Raw genomic sequence first — 26,397 nt, 5'->3', positions numbered from 1 at the left:
TAAAAAGACATCATTTATTTAATGATTATATTTTGTACTGATCACCTGAATCTGCAAAGTAAGTAGAAACTAAAAAGCTTTGATATTAATGAAGTAAAAAGTAAAGTATTTTCTACTGAAATGTAAGTACTACTGCAGCATAAAATGGAGTTATTCAAGTACAGCAGCGATAACATCTCTGAAAACATGTCATATCTGCATAACGGTAACCTATTTCAAAAGGGTTTGAGAGATATTCTTGACAACAGGCTATTATTATTATTATTATTTGTGTGAATATGGTGAAAGCAGAAAGGTCTGATTCTAAAATTAGCTGGAGAGACATAAGAAGTCTTTATTTTCTGCACATTTAGGCATGACCTTTTCATAATACGTGTGTGGCGCTGGGTGTCATTTCTGTAGCAGCACTGAACACAAAGTACAGCTGAGGCTGATGGGAATGTCAGGGAATCACCAAAGTCACTGGGATGGATGCTCTGGAGACCATGAATGTTTGTGCAAAATTTTACTGCAATCCATCCAAGAGATGTTGAGATATTTCACCAACAGACTGACATTTCCATCCCTAGAGCCACACGACTAGCATGGCTAGAAATGCAAAATATATGTACACAATAAAAGATGCAAGTTATTACAACATGTATGCGCATGCGTTGTCCTTGTGTTTATGAACCTGCTGTGAGCAGAACTTCCTTTATGGACAATAAAAGAGAACTGAAATGAAATGAAAACAGTTTTAAAACAGCGAAAAAGACCATTACAGGACAAAGACACAACAGAGAGAAAGAGAGAGAGGCTGACTCAGAATGACTGTGAATACACTGCAAGGTGGAACAAGTAGGAATGTTAACAGGCACCAACGTGTCTCGACGAGCAGCAGTTCCTGACATTGAGGCTGATGTGCTTCAGTTATGCTGCGAGATCAGTCAAGACACGTGCATTAAGTTTCATCTTGACGTCCGGAGCTAAAACGTGCCAAAGTCCCTCTGGAGTCTGGTTTTTATATATATATATATATATATATATATCATGTAGAGACAAGCTGAGAAAACCAGCTGGAAGTGTTTCATGTCTGTTGACCATAATATATATATATATGTATGTTTTGAATATTCTCAGTGATTTACCATGGCATACGAGTTTGCATATAATCACATTACATGTAAATAGGCTGCATTATAGTTTTTTTTCCGTTCTGTTGTATTTCCGTGAATAAATAGTGAAATTATATTTTTTTTACAACGTTGAACTGTTCTATAATAACATCTTGAGGGATTATCACTGAAGATTTCTACATTTTTACCTGTCTGTGTCATTTTCCTTGTATTTTGTGTTTCTGTTAAACTGACAAATAAGTCAGACTTACAGCTCCATGTGTGGTAAGGACAGTTTAAACGGTGCTAAACAAATACATTATTTACTGTTTACTTTTACTACATTTTAGAGGGAAATAGGCTTCTTACTATACATGTATCTCCAGTGGTTGAAAGTACATTTACTCTTGTAGTCAGGTATCATTTTAAAGCACTACCTTGCTTTCAGTATTGCCATTTTTTACGCTTTTACTGTGTACTTTTCCTTAACGTAACATTTCGAATGAAGGATTTTTACTGTGATGGAATATTTTTATTTGAGTAAATGATCTGCACCACTGTTTATCAGACGGCCGCAGTAATGAGTTACTTCGCAGATGAAGATTTTCCAAGATTCAATAAACTATGTTCTCCTTTACTTTAAAATACACAACAGTACATAGACACTCCCTGAACACACACTGTTAAAAGAAATATCGTTTACACATAAATGCACTGACAATTTCACAGTTTGAGGGAGGTGTTTGTGTTCAAACATGGTTGCATTTTGCTGCAAATACTTCCAAAATAAGTACAAATTGAGTTTATCTCCTTTAATTTCTAATTTCTAACTTTTAATCACTTGCAGAAGATGAATACTTCTTCCAGCATGAATTAATGATCAGTTTAAATAATTAAATCAGCTGCAGTTTCAACATGTTGCCACCAGAGCGCAGCATTTTGATTTCTGTCCTCACCAAATCTATGCATCTAAACAGAAGAGCAAAAATACAAAATACAGCCACACTTTCCTAAATACACTTTTCTTTTCCTGCAGATGTGCAAGAATGTGTTTGAAAACTATAAGCTGCACCGAAAACAGAAAATAACATTCACATAAATCTATAATCAACAGATACTGAGCTGCAGTTTCACTTATTTGTACTTCTAAAGTTAAAGTGCTAAATAGAAATAATAACTGTTAATAATTCTATACAATTCATACAGGAATACTAAACATAATACAAAGTGGTAAAAGTGCAAGCCAATATGAAGTGGCAAGTGATAAAGTGCACAAAAAGGTGAAATATTAAAAGTCCAGTGTGTTCCAGGGGAATAAAAGTCTTTTATCTAAAGTCCTCCTCCTCCGGAGGTCAGTCAGCATGTGTTTCAGGACCATGTCGCTGTCGATGACAGTCTGCTGTAAGACCATGATCCAGATCTGCACACACACGATGCTGATGACGAGCTGAAACAGTGCTTTTTGTTTCGGAGGCATCTTCTCTTCCAGGAGCCCACACATGACCGAGTTGTACTTTACAGTGAAAGAGAGGCCGAGTCCTTTCAAGGTGGACCAGACCTCCTGAGCCCTGTAGCAGTCCATCAGGAGGTGGTCCAGACGCCTATGACAGTATAACAGTCACAGGGGACATTTTACTACATTGAGTACTTTTACTTTTAATACTTTAAGTACATTTTCCTGAGTTTACTCAAATACTTTAAGTAACATTTCAACGCAGGACTCACTTGAGCATTTTTACACTGTGGCTTTAGTACTTTTACTTGAGTAAAGGGTCTGAATACTTCCTGTCCCGCTGGTCTGCAGCATTAAAATGCAGTGTGAACGCTCTCCACAGGAGGGGCGGGGCTTCCCGTCTGCATGGGCGGGGCCAGAGGGTTACCTAGCAGGCAGCAGCAGAGTGATTGACGGCTGAGCGGCTTAAAGCCTCAGGAGCGCAGCGGCTTTCAGAAACGGGCCAAAACCGACACCAACATCCGGGTTATACCGAGAAACCTCGGGATTTATACACGCTGTGTGGACTGTAACAGTTTAGAGCTACTTCACTTTTGTTTTTGGAACAAGAAGCGACAGTAGAGACTGACACTCCTTCATCTCTGACCAGAGGTAAGACCCGTCTGTCAGCTTACTGCAGGTGCAGTTTAGCCTGTAAAGTACAGAATATATTGTGTGCAATATAAACTATTATTCTGTAATATCATAGTCTGTGTTTTACCAGAGGGTTAACGCTCACGCAGAGTTACAGACTGGAGTTTGTTTCGCAACAAAGAAGTTCAAAGAAGAAGATCAGAACAGAAAAGAATGAAGTGATGAGGAGAAAGAAATACACAGTGAGTGAGTGTAGACTATAACATAATAGAGCAGAAATAAGAAAACATAAATCACGACAAATATGGCTTTATAAAACGAAATCAATAGAAGAGAGTACAGCCAAAAAAAAAAGATAAAACAGAAATTAAAAGATGTTTTAATATAGCAGAGACAGAAACGTTTGGACTTTTAAAATTCAGAGTAAAATAGAACAAAGAAGTATTAAATAGAGCATCTATTTTATATGAAATGTCTGTTGTATGCTGCTGTAATGTATTCTCTTCTACTTTATTCTATTGACTCTGGCTTTTCTGTGTCAGGTGTGTGTGTGTGTGTTTGCTGAGTAATGCAGGTAAACCAGTGTGTGTGTGTGTGTGTGTGTGTGTGTGTGTGTGATGTAAGAAGTATTAGGAAGGTGATGCATGCATGTGCTCACACTCGCTGTTCAGTAACCCTCATTGACCTGCACACACACACACACACACACACACACACACACACACACACACACACACACACACACAGGGAACACTCTCTGCAGTGGTGCATTCAGGTTCGGTTGTCAAACCCAGCAGACAAACAATAAGCAAACACGAGTCTTGTGAAAAAACGATGTAAGTACATTTACTCAAGTACTGTACTTGTACTTTACTTGAGTATTTCCATTTTATGCAACTTTATATTTCTACTCCGCTCCATCTCAGAGGCAAATATTGTACTTTTTACTGCGCTACATTTCTCTGACAGCTTTAGTTACTTTTCAGATTACAGTTTTTCATCCCCTTCCTGTCCTGAAAACCACATATCTCCAAATTTAGTGATTTTTCTGATGAGCTGAAGGATGAAGAGTTTCCTTCATGTGCTGAGGAAACTCTCCTCCTCCTGAAGCTGAATAAACTCTTTAACCCCCCCTCGGATCAGCTGGGAAACGCATCGTCACAGAGCTGAAAACAGGCCGTTTCTCTCACGAAACGTCGACTTTTTAGAGATACGTGGTTCTCACAGGACAGCGACGCTATAAACATGTGATGAACTTATAGACCATGATGCATTGCTGCAGGTTAAACTACCCAACAGGATATAAAGCAGATAAAATGAGCTCAACCTGAAACATCTGCAGCAGTAAAATGCAACACACACATTAATGCAGAAACATCAGATATAATAAACACTGACAGGAGCGTTTTACTGCACAGGGACGACTTTTACTGTCAGACTTTAAGGACATTTAGCTGATAATATCTTGAATGCAGGACTTTTACTTGTAGTGGAGTATTTTCACAGTACTTTTACTGAAGTAAATGATCCGCCACTGGCTATTTAGCAGTTAACAGTTACCTTTATCACACAAGTTTCACATCTCTGCAAGTTGATTCTCATAGTTTCCTGTGAGTTTTGAAAGTGGTCATCAGTAATGAAAAGAGTGAAAGAATTGATAAGGGCTTAAAGATGCAAATCCACCAGTGTGGTCCTCCAACTACGGAGCCTCGAGAGTGACTAAAGGTAGTAAAAACTTATCAGAAAAGTCCAAAATATAATAAATCAGTAAATAATAGTAAATAATTAAAGTAGAGCTGAAAAAATGAGTTGATTAATCAACAGGTACATTGACATTAAATTAAGTGGCAACTATGTATTTTGATAATTTGAATAATTATAGTATTTAAAGCAAAAGTGCCAGAAATTCACTGTTTCTGATTTCTCAAATGTGAATATTTTCGTTGGGCTTTGGACTCTTGGTCAACTTTATTGGCTCAGTGGAAATTGCAACAGGCATTTTTCACTATTTGCTGATATTTTATAGACCAAACGAGAAATTAAGTTGCGAAATTAATCAGCAGAATAATCGATAACAACTGCAAACCCACAGTTTCCTGTGAGAAACAAACAGCTGTGGTCGGAGCGTCGACCTTGAATCCAACAGCTGCTGCCGCTGAAGGAGATTAACACGTGTGTGAGTGTGAACGTGTTTGTACTCTTTCAGCTCAGTCGCTGGAGATACGTTTCAGGATAATAATAATAATAACGATCTTTATTGTCCACAAACGTGGAAATTTGCCTTCTGCTTCACATGTTGGTTTAAAAAGACATCATAGTAAATCACAATACATGCATTAATAAATAACACAGCATGCACAGACAACAATAACGGACAATTTGTCTTATTACTTAGAAAATCTATGACAGTGCTTCAGCTCCTTTATCGACAGTACACAGACTGTAACTTTAACTGAAAGGTTGCAGGTTTGATCTCCACACCAGGCTGTGTGTGTCCTGCTGAAGTGCCCTTGAACAGAGAACTGAGGTGTTTCATTATCATGATTAATTTAAAACTCAATCAGCTGAAAACATGAAGAAAAAAACAGGTCAGAAAATCTATCTGAACACCTCGGGTCAGTGTGTGTGTGTGTGTGTGTGTGTTTAATCCCTGGTTTGTGTAATGGCATGTGACTGTCTGACTTTGACAGACAGACACACACACACACACACACACACACACACACACACACACACACACACACACACACACACACACGGTGGTGGTTTGGGATTAAACATCACTGTCTCATCTCAGATTACTTCTCTCTCTCTTTTTTCTCTCTCTCGTTCTCTCACACACACACACACACACACACACACACACACAGTGGTGTTTCCATCACTACAAAGGACATTACATTGACTTACATTCATTTCCTGGAGACTTACCCTAACCTTAAACCAAGTCTTCACCCTAAAATTTTTATGATTTACGTTATGGGGACTTGCATTTTGTCCCCAAAAGGGAAGACGAGTCCCCACAATGTGACTGTGTAAACAGATTTATGTCCCCACAACATGAGTAATACATGTCCACACACACACACACACACACCCTATAATGGCAACTTGACGATCCAAACAGGAAATTGGACCAAAATCCAACTGTTTGCCCGACACACACACACACACACACACACACTCACAGATTAGAGGCCCAGATGGTGAAGGATGGATTTGTAAACTGTGTGTGTGTGTGTGTGTGTGTGTGTGACAGTTTACAACCTTTCACTCATATCTCTCTCTTTCTCAGGACAGCAGGCAGCAGGCTCGCTCGTCCATGTCGCCGCAGCAGCAGCAGCAGCAGCAGCAGCAGCACAGAGGTAGGTATACTGTTGGGGGATTTCTTGGAGAGCTCTGATGGGAATTCATGGAATGTCCCGGAACGCCCAGGGTGGGACTCGGACGCATCCCCACTTTTCCTGTTTAGTTGTTGCTGCTGACGACCCTTACTTCCTGTTTCGGCCTTGGCTCTTGGCCAGAGAGAGAAACACAAAGATATAAAGGCAGAGAAAGAGAAAAAAGCTCTTGGCTCATTATCATTATTAATAAGAAACATAGTCTGACTAAACAGCTGATCATTGATTGGTTATGTATTGATTCCCTGGTGCAGTGAAAGCTCATATCTAAGAGTAAGAGAGAAGTGTTTCCTTCCTCAAACTCGGCTCTCTGTTCACTGGCCTCTTGCTGGGGATTAAACTTACCCTGTAAATCCAGCGGACCTTTCAAATTCACAACAAGCTCAGGAAGATTCTTCAAAAACACACCGATGATGAACCCCTATTGTATGCGATATTGAAACAAACTGTATATTAAGTGACACACAGTGGGAGGAATTTTTAAAAAATGTACCATAAGTGTTGTAAAAGATTAATTTCCTGCCTTCCAGACGGGCACTTCAGCACATTATGAAAATCTGCTTGCAGAGACTTGAAACTTGCTGCAGATAGCTGATCATTGCAATGAGAATTTTATATTTATTTACATACTTCAAAGTCGTGTCACGGTGTTTTGAAAACTTCTCTCTATAGGTGCATTCAAGGATGCTCTGATCTGACATTTTAGCCAACAAGACTAAGAGTCTCCTGCCGTGCTAGCGGCAATGACAATGCTAACATGCTGATGTTTAGCAGGTATAATGTTCACCACGTTCACATCTCAGTTTAGTGTGTTAGCATGCTGACATTCACTAATTAGCACCAAACACAAAGTGCAGCTGAGGCTGATGGGAATGTCATTAGTTTTGCAGGTATTTGGTCATAAAGTATTGTGGAAATATTGGCCTCATGATGGCGCTAGATGCAAAGTCAGAGGATCACCACAGTTGTTATAATTCATCCTCTGGGGACCATCAATGTATGTACAAAATTTAATGGCAATTCATCCAGTAGTTGTTGAGATATTTCAGTTTTGGACCAAAGGGGTGGACCAACTGACATACCGACATTGCCATCCCTAGAGCCGCGGCTAAAAATAAAGTTCATTGTGATGGATTACCTTTCTGCAGCTTCAAATCTCTGCAAGTTGAATTTCATAATGTAATGAAATGAAATGAAACCAATGGCAGCCTGGAAGGAAGGAAATCAAGCTAAAAGCATATTGTGTGCTTAGATAGACAGTCAGATAGTCTTTATTTTCTAAATTTGTTTTGACAGCCTGCACGTGTACGTGTCTCATATTGAAAACATACAGATACACACATTATACACGTGGTCACATATGCACATATGTATTCATGCCTCTACATATCCCAAGATATATACAAATGTATACATCTATACTTACAATGTTTGTCAGTAATGTGGGACCCCCCCCCAGCACCTCCTCTCCATTTCTTAATTGCCTGGAGTCGGTTAATTAGCTGTGGGCTACACAAGCCCTGTTTCTTTTAACCTATAGTTGTTTAACGTTACATTTTGGCTAATTGGCACCTTAAAAACTATGCCGAATTAGCTGTTAGCAGTTCATGTTGGCAATGGACCCATGGATGTACAGACAACTATCACTGGATTACTTTGATAATGAAGAAAACTTAAAAACGTGATGATTCTCAGGCGTTATAAGGAAAGTCTTTTGGGCTAAAACATGCAAAGCTACTAGTATTCTCCTGGAAGTGGAAGTATGTCGGCCACATATTTGCAACATAGTGGATTGTATCTCTGAACTCAGTAATTAGAGGAATAACAAAAAGTGTCTACTCTGTCCACCTCCACCTCCTGCAGGCCAGCAGCTTCCCACCAAGCCCAGGGAAAGAGCCTGATCCTGGGCTGAGAGAGCCAGCTAATGCCCTTTGGTCCGTACATCAGACAGCCACCATCCCACACACTGAAGTGGAACATGCTATAGCCACCTGACTGCCAGTCAAAATGATGGCCTCGGTGGTTGTCGGGGGCAACCGGAGGAAGTCTCTCACGCTGAGAGGTGTGGACCCAGAGACCTGTATGATTGTGTTTAAAAACCACTGGGCACAGGTAACCAACTCTACTAACCGTCCTCCAGGCTTCCCCTCTATTTTCATCACTGTCAGTTTATCCATCAATCAACTTATCAATCACACTCACTTTCCTGTTGTTTTTCCGCTGTTCTTTATTTCTTCTGTCCCTCAGTCTCTTCAGTCTGTCCTATTTTCCTCATAATGGCTGGCAGACACAGCGTGTGATTGTGTGTGTGCATTACTGACCCAGACTTTGGCCCTTAAACACAGGATCCATTTAGAACAAACCTCTCTCTACGCCCGCCAGGAAAACCCACACACACTCTATGTCTGTGTGTGTACAAGTGTATTGTGTACGTGTGTTTGTGTGTATGTGTGTGTGGTCCTTGTCTGAAGCAGCTGAGGTCAAAGGTTAACACAAGTCCAGACAGTGAATTACATTCTTCTCTCTTTCCATTCATGTGTTCATCCCTTGTTCACCCCTCCCACAGCGATCTGTTGTCTACTGTATCTTACATTTCTTATAATGATGAATTGTTCTGTGCTGTTTATGAGTGCAAATTAAGTATACATATTAAAGATGCAAAACCAAAAATGCCACTGTTTTACCTAACGAATGAGAGAACCAAAAGATTTTGTTCATTTCAGTTGATTTCAAACTATTTCAAACGGAAAGCGTGTTTAGTGATGTCACCTTAAGTTTTCTGAAGGGACGATTTGAAGCCTGAAATGTAGGTTTTACCACTCGCTGCCATCGGTGTCAGTTGCTGGAGCCAGAAAACCAGAAATTTGGGCAAAAAGGATGGAACCTGGGAGCAGCTGATGTGGGAAGAGCAGGCAATAACCGCATGGTTAAGTGTGATAGGCTGAGACATCGGCCAATGAAGATATATCCAATGTCCCTCTCTCTGCAGGTAGTAAAGATCCTGGAGAAACACGAGCCGGGTCGTAGCGGCACTGGTGCGTTGAGTTTCCTCCACGGTCATGCTAGTAGCGGCGGCTCCGGAGCATTACGCCTTGGTCCCATCCCGGCTGACGAGGCCAGCGCCGTCCAGAACTACGTGGAACACATGCTCTTCCTGCTGATGGAGGAAGAGGCGGGGGAAGGTGAGAGAACAAAGAAAACAACACGTTTCATCATGCCACTATGTTGTGCCATATTTGGCCTCATGCCTGTTCACACACTGTTACCAGGAGGAGCGATGGGTACTATCCTGGAGTTTGTGGTTCTGGAGGGTGTAATGGAGCGGCTGTTTCTGTGGAGCCTGAGGAGACAGTTCACTGAGGACATGAAGCTGGAGCAGCTCAGGATGTACCAGATGCTTCTATCTCAGGCCAGACAGCCTCTACTGCACCATAAACCGGTTCTGCGACCGCTCATGATGCTGCTGGCGTCCTGCGCTGGAGCTGGAACCGGTGGGTTTAAAGGAATAATTTGACATTTGCGGAGATAGGCTTATTTACTTTATTGCTGAGAGTTACATGAGAAGATTGATACCACTGTTATATCTGTCTGTTACACGTGACTTTGGAGCCAGCAGCTGACTAGCTTAGCTTAGCACAAAGACTGGAAACAGGGGGAAACAGCTAGCCTGGCTCCTTCCAAAGCTCACTAATTAACACGTTATATCTCGTTTGTTTAATTCGTACAAAAACGACATGTTGCAGTTTTATGGGGTGTTGTGTGCTGCACTATGTCTCCTGGAGTCGTTGCCATGAGACTGAGTAAGATGTTTAAACAGTTACCTGGGTAGTTAATCACCCGTGTCCCCCCTTCCAGACAGTGGTAGTGTGGTGGAGGCGGAGCTGGTCCTCCTGTTGAACCAGCTGTGTGTGGCTCTGGTCAAAGATCCTTCAGTGCTGGAACTGTTCTTCCACACCAGTGAAGACCAGGGAGCCGCCAACTTCCTGCTCTTCTCCCTGCTCATACCGTACACACACAGGTAGTTATTCAAGCACAGGTATACAAACACAAGTATACACACACACACACACACACACACACACAGTGTATACATACCTATGCTGTACCTACAGGACACACAAAGAAGCAGGGTACACACACGTGTAAGGTACGCATACAGGTATACACACACACACACACACAGGTGCATGAACACATAGACAGGATACACAGGCGTACACTCACATAGGTAGGTTTATAGTATGCGCATGTATATAAACACACAGGTACATATGTAGGATAGAGGCATACACACAGGTGCATACACAGGTGTACAGATTCATGTGTTTTATCTGCTGGATACACATACTGCAGGATATGTGCACAGAGGTACAAACAGGTATACACAAACAGATGCATACACACATTTGGTGCACCTTCAGTATACGCAGATGTACACACATGCACAGGTATACAAACACAAAGTATATGTGCACACATAGGATACAAACATACAGGTAGATATACAGGTGCATACACAAATATATTGTGCACACACACAGGTATGCACAAAAGTACGATACATATACACAAGTATAGTACACATATACACTCACATAGGTATAGAAACACAGGTGCATACGCACAAAATATGATACATATACACAGGTAGGGTACACTCTCACAGGCATAGTATACATAATTAGATTCAAACACACACAAACAGGCGGGGTCCACACACAGGTATACACAGAATAGGGTACACACATACACACTAACAGTGGTAGGGACAGACGCAAACAGGTACACACACACACCCTCGTAGGACAAAGCAACAAACATTTATGGTATATACATACATTTAGGGTACGTTTGTACACATCTACATCACATATAGTAGGGTGCGTGAATGCATTTACATGTAGGCAATGCGTGCACACACACATTCACAAGTATGAATATGAGTGTACAAAAAACACAACCGTTATTGTCGCTCTCCCCCTCAGACAGGGTTCGGTTGGTCAGCAGGCCAGAGATGCTCTGCTGCTCATCATGTCTCTGTCGGCCTCCGATCCTCGAGTCGCCCAGCACATCGCAGAGAACACATACTTCTGTCCTGTGAGTGCACAAATACACACACACACACACAGACACATATACATGAACTGCTGCTAAATTACAGCCTGCCAAACATCACATCGAGGACAGATAGTTCGGATCCTTCATCACTAAGCCTTGACGGTTCATTCCAAGACAACTGAGGAGATGACACCGCTGCTCATTGTCTATTGGCACAGGTTTCATGGTCACCTTACGTCTGCTGGAGTGTCTGCTAGTTGGAAATGTCAGGGATTTGTTCAGGATCAATGTCACTCAGTAGATGTGGATCACAGAGATGAGCCCACTGGCTAACTGTTGCGTTCTTCTGCCTTTGTGCTAGTTTTTTAAACACAGTGACAAGAGGTTAACATGGTGCTATTGATGTAAAACTTTGAAAGAAACAAGAACCGTGCCTAAATAAGAGTCCTGGTAATATTTTAACCTGTTTCACAGCTTCTTAAAAAAATCCCAGTATTTTTAAGATCGGTTCGCTACTGTTTTTGCCGATGTGGCAGTAGATGCATTAAAACATTTCAATGCTGTGTTAGCAGTCCGATAAAAGACTGTAAATACATGTGAGTTATATCACACAGATTAGTTAGACCAGCCATACATCTGTGGATATTTGAAAGGTATATTTTCTAAGCAGGGCTGCTAGTTTGTCCCACATGGCCCCTTAATTAGCTGAGCTGAACTAGGTTAATCTCTACATACCTTCCAAATGCGTGCATAGAAATAAAAAAAGGCATTTATGTGTTTTTTCTAAGTGTGTGCAAGTGGATGAGTCCTTTTCTCCATTCATCTCCCCTCTGCATTGTAATCTCATTACAGTTATGTAATAAACTAATGAGCTCAAACTGCTTCCTCAGGGAGTGTTTGTGTGTCTGTGTGTGTGTGTGTGTGTGTGTGTGTGACAGAAAGAGAGAGAGAGAGAGAAAGGAAGATAGAGAGACATATTAACACTGGCAGTCACTTTAAAAACAAGGTAAGGAGGAAGAGGAGAGGAAAAGCAACTGGGAAATGTATAGAGGGAAAGTGGTAAAGGAAACGAATAAAGACAAAATAGAGGAGACAGAAGAAAAAGAAGAGAGCAACAAATGAATAAGAGAAGATAAAGAAATAGAGGGAGGGAAACAGGAAATGTGCAAGTAATAAAGATATTACACAATACAGGGACACTCCAGGAAAAAGCTTTAATATCAAGAAAAATACTCAAAACTACAACAAATTATACAAAAAATATGAATCAATTAACAAGACTAAGAGAGAGCCAGCTACTAACTCTATGAGGCTGTACTTAGTCACATCGGTACTTTCAACTAAATGTTAACATCGACATGCTAACATGCTCACAGTTACAATGCTAACATGCTGACGTCCAGGTATGTTTTCCATGTTTAGCGTGTTAGCATGCTAACATTTGCTGATTAGCACTAAATGCAAAGTACAGCAGAGGCAGAAATGTCATTAGTTTTGCAGGTATTTGGTCATAATCCAAAGTATTGGACAATTAAAAATGTTGACCTGATTAAAAGTCAGGGGATTGCTAAAGTTTTTTTTCATTTCATGTTAATATCCATCCACTAGTTGTTGAGATATTTCAGTCTGGACAAAAGTGGCGGACCGACCGACATTGCCAAAAAGATACAAAATACACTCTACACTGGAAAACGCCTTAATGTCAGGAAAATAGTACAAACTACAACCAAATTATACTTATAATAATAACAATAATACAGAAATATGAATTATTTTAAAAACATTGTACATCTTAAGTAAAAGAGTTTCAAACAAAACTAAGAGTGTACAGCCATGCCAGCAGCTCTGTGAGGCTGTACTTAGCAGCTAATTAGCACAAAGCACAAAGCACAAAGCGCAGCTGAGGCTGTATCATGATTGTACAAAATTTCATCTTAACCCATCCACTAGTTGTTGAGATATTTCAGTCGGGACCGACCGACATTGCCATCCCGAGGGACATGCAGCTAGCGTGGCTAAAAGCAGATATAAACTCTTTAAAATCTTAATGACAGTAAAACAATAACAAAAATATATTTTTAAAAGACACCTAATGTTATTGAAAGACAAGAAGCATGTTTTGTTTACTTGTGTCCTTCAGGTGTCTACACTCGCTGTGTCGGCCATATTGGCTCCATCACTGCCAGTTTCTGCTTTTACTATTTCTGTTTGTGTGTTGAGAGAAAGAGAGGGAGGGAGTGTATATGTGAAAGGGCGAGCACGTCCCACCTGTGTGTGTGTGTGTGTGTGTGTGTGTGTGTGTGTCAGATTTAAGCCCATCTAACCACACTCTGACCTCAATCTTTACGTAGAGAGCAGATTAGTAAATCAGTGTGAGATTGGCTCGTACACTGAGAGGGATTAGTAAATCTGCACGTGATTGGACAGTTGCCTGATTGTTAGCGAGACTCAAGACTGCAGCTGTTGACGTCGTTGTTTATGTTGACGTTGATGATGTTGCTTTCTCCTCTTTCTCTACTCCCTCCTCTCCCTTTCTTTCTTCTCCTCCTTTTTATTTCCTCTCTTATTAAAGAAATACTTCTGCATTTTGAGAAATACACTTATTTACTTTCTTGCACAGAGAAGACTGATACCGCTCTCAGATACAAGAGAGGTATCAATCTTCTAATCTAACTCTCGAATAAGCATATTTCCCCAAATGTTAAACTTTAATGTATCTTTCAGTTAATTAATAATGCTAAATTAATAAATGAAACACACGTTCTCTTCCTGTTTCTCCTCTGTTTATATCTGCCCCAATTCTCTGCTATTTATAAAAAAGAACACACTAATCTGCACTGGAATTTAATTTCCACAAAAGCCCGTGTGTTCATGTGTGCGTGCATACCTTACCTGTATCCATGCACTGCCTGTTTGAAACTGCTAGCAGAAGTACTAATCTGCATTTGTGTGTGTGTGTGTGTGTGTGTGTGTGTGTGTGTGTTAACAGGTGCTGGCCACAGGTCTGTCTGGTTTGTACTCGTCTCTTCCAGCCAGGCTGCAGGTTTACAGTGAAGACTGGCACTGTCTGGACCAGGCTGACTGGCAGCAGGTAACCATGACGACCACACAGCAAGTCAGCGACAGACTGAAATGATGACTGAATGAATCTGAGTGAGCCTGGGTTCCTGTGCCATGTGCTTGTAAACAAATGGATGGATCCATGACAGAAAGGAGTTTGTTGTTCATGACAGAATGAGATTGAGTGAACAAAATGAAGGACAGAAGAAAAGCAGGAACAAAGGAGGTTTTTTTGTGCGTAATAAAGGGATTAATAGATGACGACATAAAGTGAATGAATGAATAAAAGATTGAAGCAAGATGTTGGCAAGTGAGAGAGTGACTTAATAAATCTGCCAATTTTAACAATAGTCTACATTCATGCTGTGGTGCTTTGTGCTAAATGCTAACACCGGCATGCTAACATGCTCACGATGACAATGCTAACATGGTGATGTTTAGCAGGTATAATGTTTACCACGTTCACCATCGTAGTTTAGCTTGATAGCATGCTAGATAATTAGCGCTAATCAGACAGTAAAGCTGAGGCTGATGGGAATGTCATTAGTACAAATAGAAATTTTGACTTTATGATGGCGCTTGATGAAAAGTGGGATCATCAAAGTTACTACAGTTCACCCTGAGGGGAACATGAATGTCTGAACCAAATTTCATGACAATCCATTCAGCAGATGTTGCGGTATTTCAAAAGTCACAAAAGTAAACCTCATGGTGGCGCTAGAGGGAACATATGGGGATCAACGTCAGTGAGATTCACCCTCTGGGTTTCATGAATGTCTGAACCAACCAACAGGCCAACGTCCCTAGAGCCGCGCTGCTAGCATGGCTAAAAAAGGAATGAATACATAAATGTGTGAAATAATGCATCTAAATGAATCAAAATATTGGTTAACTTAAGTGATTTATGAATGAGTACATTTGCGAATGAATGAGTGTATGAAAAAAATGTATTAATACATTCATAGACTGTCTGAATTAATGAATGAACGATTGATGATGTCACTCTTACCTGACGTTTGGGCCAACAGGTTCCAGCTCTTGTCCACTTCCTGCACTCACTGGACTTCTGTAGTGCTGTTACCAAGGTAACATATGCACACACACAGGCACACACACACACACACACACACACACACACGTACACAGATGCAATGAATAGTGATAGTGCTCGTATCTGTCTCTCTCAGGTCGCTCATCCCTCCATCCGGTCTCAGCTGCTGGGTTACATCTACAACGGCTTCCTGGTGCCTGTACTGGCTCCTGCTCTGCACAAGGTAGCAAACTTCATCACTACTGGCTTCTGTATTTCCTGTTGTCCCGTGTTGCTGATGCTGATTCGATCTTGAGATGGCCTTGTGGTGCTGCCATACTTCTGGGACATTTATTTCCACGTCTCCTACATGCAATCGCCACTAGAGGGCTCATGTGAACGTTATTTTTTCCGTGGTGAAAACTGGATCTAAATATGTAGACTGAATAGTTTTCATTCATGCTTACATTAATGTGTGTGTGTGTGTGTGTGTGTAGCTGACGGTGGAGGAGGTGATGACCACCACAGCGTACCTGGATCTGTTCCTGCGCTCCATCCCTGAGCCCGCCCTCCTGCAGACCTTCCTGTCCTTCATCCTGCTGCACACACACGACAACGTGCACATACTGGACACACTCGTCAGCAGGGTCAACACACCTTTCCAGGTAACACACACTCGTCTTCATCCTGCCTGCTGTTTCATGCTCTATAATGAAACCAACCATAATCTGTGAAATGACCTTTAATCTTTTGCGTGTCTATCAGTTGGGTACGGTGTCACTGGCTCTGTTCAAGACTCTGATTGGTCTCTTCTGTGAAGACGTCATGCTGCAGCTGGTGTTCAGGTCAGTCTGACGGGTTTATAGGTCCACTGAAGTTAAGCTAACAGTATGTATTAGATTTTGGTTCATCTGCTAGGTGGGTTCACCAGGATATCTCAGGTAAAACTCATTGACAATTGTGCTCATTTTGCCTGATTAAAACGGAGTGAAAATATTAAATCCTATGTGTTTTAGTGTTTATATTGAAGTGTTTTTATTCAGTAACTTTTTAAATGTTAGCTAGAATGCTAATCACACGTGATAAGAATGTGTCAGTGATGGTTATACTGTTTGGGACTGTCTCATCCACTGCGTGGGAGTCATATGCACTGCAGAGGGCCGGGTTATGCTCGAGAAGAACTAGTTTGTACAGTGTGCATCAGAACTGGCAGTGATGTATGCTGGCACTAAGCAGTGTCTGTGTGTCCTCAGGTATCTTATTCCCTGCAGCCACTTGAGCAGGAAGCAGCGCTGCTCCCTAAAGCAGAGGGACTGTTACTCCTCCAGCGCCGCCTCCTTCCTGCTCCTCTTGCCCTCCTGGTGCCCCGGGAACCTTCCCAACATTAACACAAACTCCCACTCAGAGCACATCCACTGGCCCAAAGCAGCAGGTCGGTACAACTAACACAGACAACACAAGTAAATGCTTTTTAACATATGTTTATGCTAACTTAAAGTCTCTGTCTCTGTCAGACCTGTCAGTATCAGACAGAGTTGGTTACTGTCGTGGTTCAGACTTTTTGATGGATGTAAACTATCTCCACTACCTCTGGGACGCTCGCCAGGCCATCTGCACTTCCTACAGGTCAGTCTCAGCTTTATGTTCCTCTACGATAAACAGGATCAATGGATCAAGCTGGTCCTTTTGTACATCGTGCAGATAGTATCTTAGATGCTGCTGATTATGGTCATTAAGTTTAAAGGAAAATAAGGTTCTTTTACAAACTGGGTCTCACCCAATGTGGTGCAGGGATTGGAAAAGTGGATTGAAAAAATGAATGGATAGGTGAGTCATTTTGTCATAGTTTTGGCCATATTTCTGGTGTTAAGCTTACACATTACTCACCAGTTTCATTCTAGAGACACAGCACATCAGACCAGTGATGGGGAAGTTTTTCGAAGCGCTGAAGCTTTGTGAAGCAGTTATGGTCAAAATTGGTGTTTATTAGAAAGCGTTTAGGGACATCTGCTGGGCAGTGTTTGGTACTGCATTGCAAGTACAGCTGAAGCTGTTGGGAATGTTTCGCAGGTGTTTGGTCACAAAGTATTGGCCCAAAGAATTGGACAAATTTCGAAATTTTGAAAAGTCAGGGGATCACCAAAGTTTTTACAATCATCTTGAGGGGGACATAAATGTCTGTATTAAATTTCACGGCAATCCATCCAATTGTTGTTGAGATATTTCAGTCTGGACCAAAGTGGTGGACTGACCGACAGACAGACCAACATTGCCATCGCCGTGCCGTAGCAGGAGATATACAGTGAAATTTGATAATGATGATCCTTACATCCTGTTTTTGGGAATAACCCATTAAGAGATAATTTAAAAAAAAATTATATTTCAGTTCTGATTAGTTTTGTTTTGTCTGCAGGGCATGTCGGCTCTGGTCGGCTCCGTATGACGGGATCAACCCTTTGCCTCAAGAATACCGATCTGACACACCAGGGGACGACATAGAAGAAGAGGAAGAGATCGTACCGCGGGTCAAGAGTGACTCCATCTGCTCTTTGGTCATCACTCCTCCGCCGGTGACCCTGTCCCCCACTCTGTCCTCCTCAGATACCGTCTCCACGGGCAATCAGGCAGGAAGAGCCAGCTCCGCCCTGGAGCTGGAGTGGGATGACATTTTTGCAGATGACGATCCCTCTTTATCAGCAGTGATAAACACGGCGCTAGCAAATGGCAGCGTGACCATGGAGGTCGACAGATGCACTTCTACACCTGCACCTCCCCCTCTACCTCCTCGACACATCCAGGAAATGCGACGCACTGTGACCAAGCTGGTGCACGGCTCGTATGTGGAGGAATCCGAGTTTCAGGACGACGTTCTGGTCTACGATCTCGTCGCCCAGAAAGACACGAAGGCAGCCATTTTGGAGAGAATCATGGCGGCAAATCGACGGGCACGCGGAAGCATCTCAAATGGCCAACGCGTGTCAACAGCAGCGACGACGACGACTATAACAACGATGTTAACGACAACAGGGAGGACGGTGATGGAAACTGTTCACAATATAATGTCGACAAGGAGGAGGAGCGAGGATGGAGTGAAAGACGAAAGAAGAAGGAGTGAGGATTATGGGAAGGAGGTGAGGAGGAGGAGGAGTGAGGACTGTGGAAAGGTGATGGGGAGAAGGAAGGAGGAAGGAGAAGATGAGATAAAGAGGATAGATGTACAAGGAGCGCCAAAGGGACGTCAGTTTTTCACCAACGGTTTTAATGCTAAGAATCACATAATCGACGAATGTGATGATACTGATGAAGACGGCAAGCCATTTAAGCAAAACTGCAACCTGAGTGACTTCATAACTATCAATCACACGCACACACAGCGCCAGCAGCACACACAACATCCCACGCCATGTTTAGTGACCAAGGCTTTACCCAACGGCCATTCTGAATTTGAGCCACATGATCCTTCGGTGTCTGATGCCAAGTCTCCAAGTCTGCCTGGTAACAAAGTCACTAAAAGCGATGACTTCCTGTCCCGTTACCACGAGCTCATGCTCTCTTTGGGTGTGGAGCCAGACTGTGACGACATCACAGACGACATCAGCACATTCAGGAAGCGCGTCCGAGCTCTGAGGCAAAAACTGGGAGAGGAGGAGGGAGGAGGAGGAGGTGAAGAATTTGTTTTCAGCTCCTTGTGGGATGACGGAGAGGAGGAGGAGGAAGAAGAGGAGGAGGCGATGGAGGAGGAAGGAGAGGAGAGGAGGAACAGCAGTAAGAAAGGCAGCAGCAGTCATGGAGTTCCATTTACAGGTCTGTGTTTTCAAGCACAAGTGAATTAGATGTTGAAGTGAATGAAGAAGCTTCCCGATGCAGAAAACCTCCATTAGACATTTTTTTTAAAAGTGGCTTTGTTATGTAAGGGTTGGTTTATGCTCAAACACAAATAGTTTGTGTGACGTGTTGTCCAACCTCAAAAGTGTTTCTAGTTGTTCCGAATGGCCAAACTCCAAACTGTCCAGTATAGTTTTTGATGTAACCCCAAAGAGTTAGTTAGCTAGTTTATATTGCATCATATTAGATGGTTTTCAATTTGATCTTTTCAGCTGACTGATTTCTAAAGGCTCTACTCTGGTGACCCAAAGTCAACGTAAAAGGGTCACACAAATATTAAACAAATGTAAATCCAACGGTGTTAAAAGGCCGTTATATTCATCAGAATAATATGCCTTCTGATATACTTCTCTCTCTCTGTTGCCGAGATTGAATGATTGACGCACAGCATCCAGCACAGCAGCCGATCAGCGTTCACGGATCGACGTGCAGGCGATCATCCCGCCCATAGCGCTCAGTGCAAAGTTGAAAGCGAGTCCAGCAGAGCGCTGACACAGATGCTGAACTTTTCTGTTTTATATCTTCTATAGTTTTATTCATCGTTCGGGTGTTGTGCGTCTATTGAAAAAAAACCACACACACATACTGAAAACACCCAACTAAGTAAACTTTTCAACTTTCTACTAATAACTGAGTTGTTGTGGTGACAATATTTCAACCATCTTTGCCTGTCTCTTACCGGACACCCTGTGGCGGGTTTCAAACCTAACCAGCAATATACTTCAATGGGAATGTGCTACCAACAGCTGACTCATCTTTTCAAACGGTGGTGTTATATAGTTTGCTCAAACATATTTTAAAGTTGAACTCAAATGATCTTCGTATCTGAATTCCGCTCACTGCTCAGCACAGTGTGACATAAACGCACGTTTTACAGATCAGCTGTGACTCAAAGGATACATCATTGAAAATAGAAGAAAAATAGAATATTAAAATGCAACAATAAAATTTAATTCAGATGTGGAACGGCTTCATGTTGTACAAATCCAATAAACAGCTGTCCAAAGTCCAAAAGCAATAAACTTTATTGCCAGGTAGTTAAAGTTCAAATCGTCTTACTACTGATTATTCACTTGCCTTTTTTTGTATATGTTGGGTCATATTGTTTCCCTGCCTCTCTCTCTCTCTCTCTCTCTCTCTTTCTCTCTCTCTCTCACACACACACACACTAACCTGTAGTTTCCCATAATGCCCTAGGTCCGTTCATCAGTGTCCTGCTGTCCCGGCTCGAGAACCTTCTGGAAAACTCCATCGCTGTGAACCTGCTGGTGACAGGCATCCTGGCCCAGCTGGTCTCATACCCGCAACCTCTTCTGAGATCCTTCCTGCTCAGCACAGACACACACAACCAGCCCAACGTACGCACACTGTACCAGGTAACATCCACACACACACACACACACACACACACGTCATTTATGTCTGATTTGATTTCTTATTCCATCTAAATGATAATACTTCGTATACCAATATTCCTGTGTATGTCTGTGTGTGTATTGGTAGGTGTTGGTGGCGGTACATGCTCAGATAGAGCGCTACATGGTGGCCAGACCAGACTATCCTGCCCTGGTCACTCAGGCCTGGAGGTTCTTGTTGGCTAAAGACCAGGACAGCAAGTTTCGAGGTTAATGAACACACACATCAACACACAAAAATGTGACATGAAACCCACAGCTGGAGGTTTTAGTGCCTGAAGCTGCAGTTATGAATATGAAGTTACAGCTAGGAGACGGTTAGCAGTGACTCCAGGAAGGCAATGCTCCCCGCCAAGAAATAGTCCCACACATAAAACTTGTCATTTTTACTCTTTGTTTTTTTGTGTGGAGTGTTAATTAGTGAGCTTTAGGTGTACAGGTAGATGCATTTTGTCTCCTTCGGAGAGAGCCAGGCTAGCCGTTTACCCCTGATTCCAGTCTTTATGCTAAGCTAAGCTAACCAGCTGTTGGCTGAAGCTTGATGTTGTTCTCAGCGTCATGAATTGCTGCATGAAGTGGATTAAGTCAAAAGCAGCACCTTCAAATCCGTCGTCGTAAAGGTGTAGATGGAGAGAATTACAGACACTGTTTGTCGATCTAACAAGCGCTTTGTTTGAAGCATACTGATGCCTTTACTATCACATATCCAATCACAGTAACATTTCCTCCTGTGTCTCAGAGTGCCTGCAGTCTCAGGGCGGCGACATCATCCTGGACCCATCTCTTCCTAACGGCTCTGTGAGGAATGCTCTGGCTTTGCCTCCTCTTAGCGTCTTGCCGCCCTGCCCTCCCATTCCCCCCCAAGCCAAGAACCGAGTGTTCGCCATCATCCTGTTCGCCGAGTTCCTGAAAGAGCTGGCCGCCATCGCCCAGGAGCACAGCATCGCACTGGACTGTTCTGCCGAGGAGTAATGGGAGCAACCAACCTTGTGAGCAAGGCACTGCTGAAAACGTATCCAAGGAGCGGCTTAGTGGCCACCAGCAGAAGACTGAAGGCTTCTAAAAGCTCTAAAAGTACAAGCACAGAACATGCACATACGTGACACATGGAGCAGTAATGCAACATATGTGAGTGATTAATGTGTATATTGTAATAAAACATTGTTTTTATTCATAGATTTGTATGTACACTATGTTTATATTCCTGGCAGCACTTGAATATTTCGATGTTTTCCCCATGTGAATGTGGATATTTATATGTAGATGAAAATTGAAGGAGATTATTTTCGAAGATAAATCAATGTTTTCTATATATTTGTGGGATTGGTGCAAAAAGTTTTATATGCTCTTTTCTGAAATCTTTGCACTATTAGTTAATATCGAAAAAATGCGGAAAAAACTTATTTCAGACCTTATTTCTTTGGCGGCCATTTTAAATCAACCTCCCGCTCAGGATGGGAAACTTGATGCATAAACTAGTACAAAAATAAAACAAACTTTGCTTAAACACATTAAAGTGACTTTATATCAGATATACTTAACAGATATTACATCTATCAACACAAACAACAACCACAACTTCATTTTAGGAAAGCTAGTCAGCTATTCTACTAGCTAGCTGCTTGGGCTAAAGGTTTGTAAAAGTGAGTTAATATTTCAAACAAAGCAGATGTCTCTGTCAGACTGTAGATCGGTAACCTGCTCAACCGAATCCCTTTTTAAATTAATTTTAATGTTTTAACAAACCATTCCCTTCTTGTTTCTCCAACATTTTGCAACTGGAGAGTTTGGTTCAACAATTGAAATAATGAAACTGTAAACACATTTACATAAATTGTTAAGGTATTTCTTTAAATAATACACTACAGGCTGTAGTTAATTTAATGTCTGGATTTTAAACAAACCAAACTGTATGTGTGTTTTTCTATGCATCTTAAATGTGTCCCTCCTGTTGTGTTATTGTGCGTCTCTAGAGAGCAGAGGCTGCACCTGTATTTCAGTTTATCAAAGCAACATGGTTGTTTTAATCTATGTGTCTTCTTTTTTCTACAGCTGATATTGTCATTGTTGTGGATTTGAAATTTTAATGCTGAAACTGAAAAGGATGAGTGACAAACTGAATCTGAATCAAAAGGGGAAGCGCCTCTGTGATCAGGCCTGTCTTCCTGTTTATAATGTTTTCCTGATGTGTCTTTAAATGCACACAAAGAGTAATGACAAAGCCTTACTTTAACCTGCACAGAGATTTTTTTAGTGCAAGAAACCAAGATGCAAAAATGAAATGATGTATTTATGTGTTATGCATATATCAGATCTGGATTTATCTTATTTGCACTTCTATCAATGTGTATTTCATTGTTTGTAATGCAAAGTGTGTGATTTTTGTTGACAAACTTCATTCAATTATTTGCTGTCATGCTCCTATGGTGTTCACCTGTGCTGCATTCAGGTAAAGTGGGAAAGAAGGTAGATTTGAGTTCAGCTGAACTTTCAGGTGGCAACAGAAAATACTTTTCTTTTCACCGCGTCTTCAAACGAAACTGAACTCAAAAAGGCGTCCAAGTAACAGCAAATGCTTTTGCCCATTTGATGTGAATGCAGCGTACACACTAACAGCCTCTCTTCATAATGCAAACTGTGTTACCATGGAGACATTATGGGATGGACCAACCTGACCGAACGCTACAGCAGTACAGCTCTCGGTTCAGCCTGCTGTGTTCGGCTGCTGAGTGCTAATAGCAACAATAGCTAATAGCTGCTTCCTTGCTGGCGAACCACAGCTGGGACACGTTTCTTCTTTTTACTGTCTCTCGTTTCTCCTTTTGGAATAAATTATTGCCAAAATGATGTGAAAATAATTAAACTGATTTTCAGAAGGTCATGAAATATGTTGCGGATTGCTAATTGTTTGTTTGTTTATGTCTTTTTGTATTTGTTTATTATTTATATGATGCAGTAATTTAAAGGGTCCTGAATGTATTTGGAGTTTGGTCTAAATGTGGCAGTTCAGCACATCTGCGACCTGCCAGACGCCTGCCTCTAAAGCTCACTAATTAGCGCGTTATGAATTTTTTATTCAATCTGTACAAAAATCAAAGACACCCTATGGTCTTATGGGGGTTATGTGATGGACTATTGGCTTGGAGCAGTTGCCAGGCAACCAGCAGAGACTCCAGGAAGTAACTGGTCTCGGACATGTAATAGTCCAGCTCATAACTCCCTGAGAAATGGGAATTATTGTTTTTACACTTTGGTTTTTGCATTCATTAAACAAATGAGATATAATGTATTAATTACTGAGCTTTCGAGGTGCTGGTAGGTGGATTTTGTTACCTTTAGAAAGAGCCAGGCTAGCTCTTTCCCCTTGTTTCCAGTCTTTGTGCTAAGCTATGCTAACTGGCTGCTGGCTGTAGCTTCATATTTAACATACAGACGTAATGGTATTATCAATCTTCTCTATTATCTAACTCTCGGGCAAGAAAGCTAATAAGCGTATTTCCCAAAATGTTGAACAATTCCTTTTGGAAATTTCTGCAACACAGCAGTTAAGTGTCATCATGCTTGTAGAGCCAGGTAAAGCAATATACTCATATAATAATGTCAGCTGAGGCAGCAAGTCTGATGTGACAAACAGTCTATTTCTCAACACACAGTGGTTAGGCAGTTCCTGCCTTGGTAACCTAAATATACAAACGTGAGATGTGAGTTGTCAAACGACAGAAACACAGCGACAGCCTTCGGTCAGCTGGAGAAACTTTGGTTGTCTGAATTTTTTCACCTGACGCTTGGAGGAGGAGAAGAAGAAGAAGACAGGATGATTATGATCACGATGAAGGTTTACCTGCTGATGTGGGCCGTCGGTGAGTCTTTGAAAAAAAACCTAACTGTGGTTTGGTGTGTTCGCTTTGAAATGGCATCCTGATAGGGTGCGTCTCTGACACATCGTAAGATGTGGATTCTAGTCCCTCGATCAGTCTGGCAAATCTGAAAAATAAATCTGAAAAATGGTGTGTGGTGATCAGCATCACTTCATACTGAATATCAACCAAAACCAAATCAAGTCAAGAAATGAAAGAACATTTCAGCATTAATTGATTTTTTTCTTTTGTTGTGCCCTCTTCAATCCAAACACATTTTAAAAAATATATATATAATATATATATATAATAAATATATAATAAATAATAATAATAATATATATATATATAAATAGTGTTCAGCCAATTCTCTTTGGCTTATTAACTTTTATTGATTTACAAACAAAAAAAGAAGAAGTGCCTACTTCCCCTCGCTGTCAGCAGCCTCACCTCGGTATTGCTTCTTCATGCAGCATATGTAAAGTGCACACATCACGTCTTTACCGACACCTTCTGGAGAGTCTGCACTGATGAGGATATTCAAATTATATCACGGCCACAGACAATTTAGTTTCTGATTTTCTGTCTTTCACAGGACGCCTCAAACATACAGCAGTTCTTGTCAGCAGTTGAACCACTGCTGTACTGTATCTCAGTGCTACCTTTAGCCTACACAAGATGGTAACGTGTAACCATGGCAACAGCCTTGATGTAGATACCCTATGCTTTACAGGCTTCAAACTAACTAACAGTTAATCTAACAGACGGTTAAAAGAGGACTGATACCACTCTCATGTCGGTAGCGTAAATATGACGCTACATCAATTACCTGGTTAGCTAAGCTAGGCATAAAAACTAGAAACAGGGGGAAACAGCTAGCCTGGCTCTGTCAAAAGGCACAAAATCTGCCTCTAAAGCTCGCTAATTAACAAGCTATACGTTGTTTGTTTAAGCTGTACGAAAACTGAAATGTAAAAATGACACATTATGGCTTCAATGGAAGGTTATGTGCGGGACTATTTCTTGGCCGGGTGCAGTGACATCCCGCAGTCTCTGCTAGTTGCCTGGCAACTTCACGGCGAACACAAGACTCTAGGTAGTATCGACCTTTTCATCTAACTCTCAGCAAGAAAGCAAGCTAACCCTTTAAAACAAAAGATACTCCCAGCCTCAGACGGTACCAGTCTTCATGATAAGAGAACCTTCAACGATGTCCCGACCTCAAGCAGATCATCCACACTAATGATCTGGCTGTGAGGAACTTCTCTCATCTTAGCTTTAATATAATGGACCATATGTTTGCTACTAACGCTGGATATGAAACAGTTCACACTAGTATGAACTTTACGGTAAGCAGAAAACTGCAAATAAAGAAACGTCCTCGTGTTTTTTGAACATCCACTAATGTAAGGGTGAAATGTTTCTGTAAAATGTTTTACTCTAGTAGTTCCTAACCTGGGTGTCAGAACCCACACAAAATAAAAAAATTCAACTAATCAATCAAACTGTTT

At 41.5% G+C, this 26,397-nt stretch overlaps 2 protein-coding genes across 4 annotated transcripts in view; one reads left to right on the top strand and one right to left on the bottom strand.

Annotated features, from left to right (window-relative positions):
* The window catches only part of LOC122870258 (low affinity immunoglobulin gamma Fc region receptor III-like), a 1,099,642-nt gene that overhangs the window by 817,605 nt on the left and 255,640 nt on the right, over window positions 1-26,397 (bottom strand). The window lies entirely within an intron of this gene.
* LOC122870080 (FHF complex subunit HOOK interacting protein 1A-like) lies at window positions 1,611-23,915 on the top strand. 3 transcript variants are annotated; one of them, XM_044183810.1, is made up of 18 exons: window positions 1,611-3,198; window positions 6,481-6,545; window positions 8,445-8,693; window positions 9,571-9,763; window positions 9,851-10,072; window positions 10,437-10,599; window positions 11,567-11,678; window positions 14,629-14,730; window positions 15,728-15,784; window positions 15,887-15,973; window positions 16,227-16,394; window positions 16,495-16,574; window positions 16,983-17,161; window positions 17,244-17,355; window positions 18,143-19,533; window positions 20,812-20,990; window positions 21,118-21,238; window positions 21,769-23,915. In XM_044183810.1, the coding sequence occupies exons 3-18, from the start codon at window positions 8,589-8,591 to the stop codon at window positions 21,999-22,001; spliced, it is 3,504 nt and encodes a 1,167-aa protein (XP_044039745.1). In that variant the 5' UTR covers window positions 1,611-3,198; window positions 6,481-6,545; window positions 8,445-8,588; the 3' UTR covers window positions 22,002-23,915. The 3 variants fall into 3 exon arrangements, with proteins under 3 accessions (XP_044039745.1, XP_044039744.1, XP_044039746.1); XM_044183809.1 differs by having other exon boundaries at window positions 6,476-6,545; XM_044183811.1 differs by having other exon boundaries at window positions 1,612-3,198; window positions 6,476-6,545; window positions 8,445-8,643.

The sequence above is a fragment of the Siniperca chuatsi genome, linkage group LG22 (genome assembly GCF_020085105.1).
Source record: "Siniperca chuatsi isolate FFG_IHB_CAS linkage group LG22, ASM2008510v1, whole genome shotgun sequence".
Lineage (NCBI taxonomy): Eukaryota > Metazoa > Chordata > Actinopteri > Centrarchiformes > Sinipercidae > Siniperca > Siniperca chuatsi.
This window is presented reverse-complemented; position numbering and strand designations above follow the sequence as displayed.

Excerpts from the sequence above, each read along its gene's own strand:
- LOC122870080 (XM_044183810.1), top strand. The coding sequence starts at position 8,589 with ATGATGGCCTCGGTGGTTGTCGGGGGCAACCGGAGGAAGTCTCTCACG. Across the intron at positions 8,694-9,570 it reads TTAAAAACCACTGGGCACAG|GTAGTAAAGATCCTGGAGAA; the intron begins GTAACCAACTCT and ends CTCTCTCTGCAG. Across the intron at positions 19,534-20,811 it reads TCATGGAGTTCCATTTACAG|GTCCGTTCATCAGTGTCCTG; the intron begins GTCTGTGTTTTC and ends ATAATGCCCTAG.